General features: G+C 29.2%; 1 protein-coding gene across 1 annotated transcript; it reads right to left on the bottom strand.

Annotated features, from left to right (window-relative positions):
* Window positions 1–7,608: 7,608 nt before the first annotated feature.
* Window positions 7,609–8,007, bottom strand: GO595_009681 (N1R/p28-like protein; the record flags this gene model as incomplete). Its single annotated transcript, XM_067923393.1, has 1 exon — window positions 7,609–8,007. One exon carries the CDS (start codon window positions 8,005–8,007, stop codon window positions 7,609–7,611), a length of 399 nt encoding a protein of 132 aa, XP_067770209.1.
* Window positions 8,008–8,336: the final 329 nt, after the last annotated feature.

Genomic DNA, 8,336 nt, shown 5'->3' on the forward strand with positions numbered 1-8,336 from the left:
ATGTATGAGTCTAGAAATAATCATACAAAAATAGAATTGATTTTCATTAAGCCTAAAGAGATTTCCAATTTTAACCGTTAATTCATATGGGATCCGCTTTCGAACATGTTTTCTGAAAAATATATCATCTTTAAAAACTTTTAATATTATTTGATGGTGTGTTACATTACATTTTATTGAGATACTTTTGGTACTTGAATATTTTTCAAGGATCTTTATACTTAATAAAGTTACAATCATGTATACGATGGGTGTTCTTCGATGAGCATGGCCGTAAATACACTTTTTGAGTTTTTTACAGATTTTTTTGACTATTCATAGTCTAATACTATTATCTCTAATCCCATTTTTTATCTATTGGAAGGAAATATTTAATTTCGTACTTTTACCCTAGGTCCTAAGAAGGAATTAATATTAAAGCTAGCAATTCGCGAGTTCTATCGTAAAAATTTGAATACATTATATCGATTTAGAAAATCTTCAGCGTCAAGTTGAAACCCCAAAATATTCTATTTTTTAAGTCTCTACACAGGGATTATTATAGGCGCAAAGAATTATGTAGTAAGATTTTTGAACATTTTCCCAACAAAACCAGAGGAACAATTCTTCGATTATCAAAACAGTATAACATTCCTGAATCTGTGGAAGGTACCACAATTGGGAAATGGATAAGGAATGGATACCATATGTTGTGTCTGTTCATACAGCTTATCATAAAGTCTTCACGGATAATGAAGAAAAATCAATTTAAGATTTTATCAAGACGAATTTTATTCAACAAGATATACTGTAATTACAAAATCAAGACTTTATTTATCTTGCATCCCAGATGTGATGTTTAGTCCAAACTTTGTATCTGATCTTAAAAAACGTAACAGGCGTAGCAGCAGATATTTTCATTTGATGTTTGGATGAAAACCGTGAGAAACCTGATCGAAACTAAACCAGCAGATCGAATTGTAAACGGTGGTGAAACACCATGGCATATACTGCCTTATTCCATAAAGACATGGGCAGATATTTAATCAGATGCTGTTAATATCATTGTTCTTGATTCATAAAAAACTATGATCTTTGTGATGGCCTCAGTTATATTTGCAGGCATCAAGCTTCCATTGTTTCGTATAGCTAAAGCAACGCCTAACTTGGTCCAAAGAACACAGATTGGTGACATTTCATACCACATGTCATCCCATAACTCATCAGGATGGATGAAACAAAACAATTTCGAAACATATGAAAATTCTTCTCAATGCAATGCTTGAGAACACAATAGCCCTGATACAATTAGTGAATCTTGGTCAATTTACCAAATTTGACTTCAATAAACATTTTTGATTTTATTTTCATCCATGAATGTGTTGAAAACAATATGCTGTGAAAGAGGGTCTTTTTATTAATAATAAATTTTGGCTTTTTTTTTTTTTTATATATCTGATATCTGATAATATAATTTTGAAAAAAAAATTATTCTAAATTTGTCAATAAAACATATTTTCGATTTGCTTTGGGAGCGCATGGAGACTGGCCACTAATTATATATGTAGCGAGAGATATATGAGAAAATTATACATTTTTATCGTTTTGCCGCATCCTATATAATACCCGTTAATACTATTTGTTACAAGATTACCATTAATAGTTAAATCATTATTAATAATATTATGAGTATGATTTTTCAAAGCATAATTATCAATAGAATAACACACACACACACACAGCGCTATGTGAGCTTCGTGCTACGCACTCGCTCCCACTCGCGCTACATAAACTAAAGGATGAACGGCTAAAATCGATTGAATTATCATAAATCGGTTGGTTTTGATTGAAAGTAATAAAATATATTTAAATTCATGATGACATTTATATTTAAAATGTGTGAGGCATGAATCCGGCTGAGTTGTTGTTAATACTATGTGGAAAGTTGTTATTAACTGAGGTTGTGAATGTAAAAAGTACTGTTTAAAATTTCGAGGGTTAACTTTAACCAAAAAGTGAACCCTCAACGAAACGGAGAAAATGAGCATTTTTTGAAGGCTTTAACGCAAAAGTTGACGGTTGATTTATCGGAAAGAATTTAATGTTAATTCTCTGTCGAAAGTTGTAAATTCTATGTGAATTTTAGTGTTTTGAACTTAAAAAAGTACTGTTAAAATTTTGAGGGTTAACTTTAACCAAAAAAGTGAACCCTCAACGAATCGGAGAAAATAAGCATTTTTTTTTTTTTTTTACGCAAAAAGAATATGACAAAAAAATAAATTATTTAAACTAAGTTTTATAATAATCCGTAAAGTTTCATGAATTTTTTATAACGTACTTGTACTTTTTTATGATTCACGTCATACGCTCTAACAAATGCCAAACCGCGCTTATCATAACAGATTGTTAATTTTCTGAATTTAATACCGTTCCAAAAGTAAAACGCATCTGTTTTATCATCATAATAATAATCTTCTAATTGATGATTGCCATACTTATTAACTTCAATTGAATCCTCGTTGATTTCGTCAAAGAATTCGAAGTCTTTTCTTTTACCTGAACTTTTATTTTTTAGATTTTCTGACTGATAAATACAACGGAGATTTGAAACGTGATTGTTGGAACGGTTGTGATCTATGTGATCGATAAATGGCTTGTTTTCTGGATTTGGAATAAATTGTAACGCAATGATACGATGTTTAAGATATAATTTTCTGTTTAATTTACATGCAATATAACCGGTAGTTTTAATTGAAAATTCTTTAATGACTTTTTTATCATGTTTTCTTCTGATGGCATAAGGGTATTCTGTGTTAATCTCATAATTTCGGTTTACAACACAAGTTTTCCAACTCATATTTTATTAAAAATAAAAAATTAAATTTTTTTAAAATTAGCTTTAATTTTTTATTTTGTAAAATCATCCGAAAAATGTTAATTTACTTCGTTTCGTTAAGGGTTAAAAAAAAAGGTTCATTTTTTTATTTTTTTAACCCTCAAAAATTTTGTGTCACTTTTGGTGTCACTTTTGTGTAAATTTTCATATCACATGTCTGTGTCACTTTTATATAAACATTTCACATAACATTTCTGTTTTTCATTTTCACATGTCGTTTCCGAAAAATTCATTTCGCATAACATGTCTTTTCATTTCATATAACATGTCAGTTGATGTCAAATTAACGTTCGTTAGTGATACGTTTACGAAAAATTAACGGACGGAGAAAATGACGGTTGATGAATTTGAACAACCGCTGAAAAAGTGAATTGTGAAAAATATACTTTTTTTAACGGTTTTCAAAAAAATTTTCTTAACGGTTTTCTGTTTGATTTTTGGTATAAATTAACGGACGGAGAAAATGACGGTTGATGAATTTTAACGGTCGAGTAATTGTTGTAAAATGTGTTGTAAAAAATATTCGAATAGATAAAGAAAAATATCTACGATGAATGGCAAATGTAAAAATTTTTGAATTGACATTGAATTTAATGGCAAAACGATTAATAATTGAATGAGTACTGAAAAATTGGCGGGCAAAATGATTTGAATAAGTTCTTAGAAAGTTGATTTTGCATTGAAATTATAAAACGCGTGTTTCTCCACACAGGAGCATTTTTTTTCAATGACGTAAAAAGTAAAGTATTGAATTATTTTACAATGAAAAAAATTTTAGTGGTAATTGAACGTTAAGGATGAAAAATTGGCGGGCAAAAATGATATTTGAATGAGTTCAGAAAACAAGATTTGAATGATGTTTTCAATTAGTGTCAAACGTAAAATTTTTTGAATTGACATTGAATTTAGTGGCAAACGTAAAAAATATTTTATGACGAAGTTTATGACGAAGGATAATGTGAACGTTAAGGATGAGTGTTAGAGTCGAACGTTAAGGAAAAATGAAATGTTATGTGAAATACAGGGAAGATCAAAAAAAATGTTCAAAAATTAAATTCAATGGTGATGGGAATCGAACTTGAGGCGTCGATAAAAAACGCTACGTAAGGGAATTGAACGTAAGGCGTTCATTGAAAAAGTGAAAAACTGACATTGAAATTTTAAAATAAATTTATCTCGTTATATGATAGTTATTTTTACATGATTTACATTTGCCGATGGCAAACTGCGACAAAGTCACATATCAAACGATTTCTTATTGTTTGTATTTTCCGGAAACGTTATTTTTTCTCCTTCAAACTCTTTTGAAATTGCTATATTTTGATTACCAATATATGCATTTAATGATATAATTTTTATTGTCAATTTCTCCTCGTTTCTCGACTAATTCGTCAGTGATGCGTTTGACAATATCATTTCTGGCTTTCATAAATTTATTATTTAATTCTGCAGGAGCAATATTTACAAGTTTCTTTTCATTTGTTTTAGTAAGAATGTTATCGGTAAACTTTAAATTTACTGATTCAAGAAGTTTTAAATTCTTATCATAAAATTTAACGCCGACAAGAATATTATTATGAAGTATAGGTTTATTTGTTGGTTTGTCTATCTTCACTGTTGTATTATGATTATATTTAAAATCAACAGCGGCGTAAGGCGTCTTGCCGGAGCAAGACTTGTCTTGCGACTTAATTTTATATTCTGATATCAAATAATCTTGGAATGAATCCATTTATTAACGGTAAAAAATTTATTTTTATAAATAAAAAATAATGCGAAAAAATAATTCGGAGAATATAGATAAAAAATTTGATGAGATAGAAGAATTGTTTGATAAATTAGAAAAACAAAACAAAGAAATTTTAGAGAATGCAAAGATAAAACCAATACATGAAAAATTCTTATTTGCTCAAAACGGAATAACAGCATTTATAGCGCCGATGGGTTCAGGGAAATCATATCTTTACGTTAAACTTGGAGCGAAACAAGAAGTATTATTTAACGAACCGTTTTTTGAATTAATAACTATTTGTAGTACATCCTCAAAATTTGATGAAACAGTAAATACTTATAAGGAAGCAATAAAGAAAACGAAACTTGTTGCGATAAAAGATACTGATTTGTTAGACTGGATTAATAAATATATTCGAGAATTTTAAAATATAATTCTATCATTAAATATATCAATTCTGATTTTAAGAAAACGGATGAAGAAGTAGAAAGATTATTTATGAAATATAATTTGAATAATTCAAAGAAGAAATTAAAATACATTTCTGAAAAGTTAGCGAAATATCAATGGAAAACTTATCCGCATAGATGTTTGTTGATATTAGATGATTTTGCTAATCATCCTTTGCTGAGAAGTAAAGAAACGGAGATGTCAAGATTACTTAAAAAACTCAGACACTTTAATATTAACGTTATCATTTGTGTGCAAACAACAAAAAGTATACCAAAAGATATAAAAAGAACTTTATCAGATATTGTATTATTTAATGGAATTGGAAGTGAAGACTTTTTTGATTTGTTGAAGGAATCACCAGCGAGTGTTTTTGACGCAAAAGCTTTATGGAAAGAATATAGCAAAATGAAAGACCCACACGCAACGTTTAGTATTCACATTAAAGCACGAAGAGTTATTATAAATCAAAAAATAAAAGAATCTTAAGATTCGGAAACAATGTTTCATAAAAATTCATTTTTGATTTTGAATCTCACCGACAAATAAATCTTCATCCTGTATGCCTTGAACAGAAATTGTTATATACATTGGATTCAGTAAATGTACTTCGTGAAGGTTTGCGTCAACGAGTGTCAACTGTATATGTGACAAATCATTAGAATTTATGTCAATTTCAAAATCAGCGTTTGATACAATAATCGGAAAATTTGCCGAAAAAAGAGTTATTGATTCTAAGAACGATTTTTTGAAATGTTAATGGTTTCGTTTAAATTTCTATAAGAACTTTTTCCAACATTCGACAAAAGATATAATACTGGAGTTGATAAAGTATTTCCGACTGATTCAGCGAATATTTCAAATGTATCTGTACCATTAAATGTTGATGGTATAGGAAGAATTTGAGAGTATAAACCTGATATTTGAATTATATTATATGAAGCATTATTTATTGTAAAGGCATTTGAAGAAGTAAATACAATTCTACCGGCTTCGTCGACTTCAGACGTAACGCCTGATTCTTGAATTAAAGAATTCAACAGTAATATAAACGTTTGAGAGTTTAAGTCAGTGTAATCATTATTGAAATAGTATTTTTTACCGTTAATCTGTATAAAATCATCTTTCTCAATAACAACAATAGAACATTTAGTCGTTAACGATGTTACAATCATTTTTGCTTGACGTGTTGGCGGTGACGGTAAGTTTACGTCAATTCTATTGTAATGTTCAGCGTCGTAGGAAGAAATTGTATAATCAATTACTGCATTATACATTTTATATATTGTAAAAAATTTATGAAAAACATATAAAAAATTCAAGGGTTAAAAAATCACAAAAAGTTAACCTTTCAGTAACTCGAGCAAACATGCAATATTCACGTCAGATCACCCGAAAAACGCTAATTTACTCGGATTCGTTGAGGGTTCACTTTTTGGTTAAAGTTAACCCTCAAAAATTTAATGATACTTTTTTAACATTTTTATTTAATTAAAATGTCGTTTGTTGGCGTTTGGTTGTGTGTTATTGGAACCATTTACGTTTTAAATTCAATCGTAAATACAATGATAAAAATATATGTTGTATTTAACGAAGAGGAAGAAGAAGATAAAAAAGAAATCCCTGAAGATATTAAAAGGTCACTTTACTCTTAAAGTACAACAGTTTTTCTGTAATTATAAAGAAATACTAATTGAATAATAAACCTGCAATATTTCGGATAAATATTATTTTTACCGTTTGTTGTAAATCTAATGTTAAATGTTGAGCCATCAGTTGGCGCGTTATATAATACAGTAGGTTTTTTTTTTTTTTTTCCTTTGATGCCAATGAATCGTCTCTTCGAATCACTAAATGAAGCATGAAATTCTAAATACTCTCTGTTCCAAACATTATTAAAAGTCATTACTTCCTTTTGAGTTGACAAATAACTTATACTTTCTGACGTTACATCTTGATTTAAGAATTTCAAAAAACTTTCTAAATTAGATGTAGTACTTCCTGAATCAACAATCGCGAATTTTTGCGACAAGATTTTGGCTTTCATCCGAGCCTACATAAGTACAAGCAAAATATAAATTGCCTGAGTCTTCGTATTCATAAGATAATCTATAACTCGCAAATGAATTATTAAAACTATTACAAATTGACGTTAAAATTTCAAATAAAGTATTTTGCGCCATAACTTGAATTTTAATGATACGTGGATTAGGTGAAGGCAGACACCGACGCGGGTTGTTGTAAAAGCTCAACTTTAGATTATGTTTCAAAAATATACGTAAAGAAAGACGGCAATACTTATAACTTAAAATATAATTACTCTGACGTCTGTGAGTTTCTAAGCGAAAGAAAAATAAGCACAAAATTTGTGAAAAGTTCAGGAAAAATAACTTATAAATAAATGCTACCTAACAAACCTACCTAACCTAACCTAACAAAAAAAATTCGAGAAAGCTATTCATTTTTCAAATTCAGGATGATATTTTTTGATAAATGAACTCCACGAATCAACTTTTTTCTCTACTTCTTCAAGTCTTTTTTTTTTTTTTTTTTATTCTCTAATATCTCTCGCTAAATCTTCTTGCTCCCATTGGTCCAACGTTTTGCCTGAGTCTCTATATCCCCAACATGTTTTATTCTCTAACTCTCTGTCGATTGTTGGTGCTATTGATTTTGCAACTTCAATAAACACAGGTTTAGCATTTTCAACAGTATCCGTTAATTGCTTTTCATTTAATACTTCGTGAACTTTGTCGTTGATGGAATCCATGATTTCTGCAACAGTAAAAGCATATTCAACAGAGCAATACTCCGCCACAAAATGAACAAGCTTTGGATGAATATACTCTCCCTGGAATTTTGGCGCCGTTTGACTCAAATAGTAAGATGACAGGATCCTGCCACCTTCACCGTAGCGCTGTTCAAAAGCATTTTTGACTGATTTCCACATTTTTGTAGTTTTATAAAATCTCCATCTTTTTCCATTCGAAGAACACATTTGCGATGCATTCACATAACCATCTGCATTGCAAATAATAATAGAAACACCGTTATAAGTTTTTGTGGTGAACTCCTCAGCTGACATATTTATATAAAAATAAAAAAATTAAATTTTAAATAAATAATAAAGTTTTTTTTTCTGAGGTTCAAGCCTGTTTTTTATGCTCGCACTTTTTCGGGCTAGCAAGCTTCTAAGCATTATTTGGTTGATTTAACACAACCAAAAAGAATCTTAAGATTCGGAAACAAAGTTTCATACATTTTATTTTTAGCTCATAT

The sequence above is a fragment of the Histomonas meleagridis genome (genome assembly GCF_020186115.1).
Source record: "Histomonas meleagridis strain 2922-C6/04-10x chromosome Unknown contig_92, whole genome shotgun sequence".
Lineage (NCBI taxonomy): Eukaryota > Parabasalia > Tritrichomonadida > Dientamoebidae > Histomonas > Histomonas meleagridis.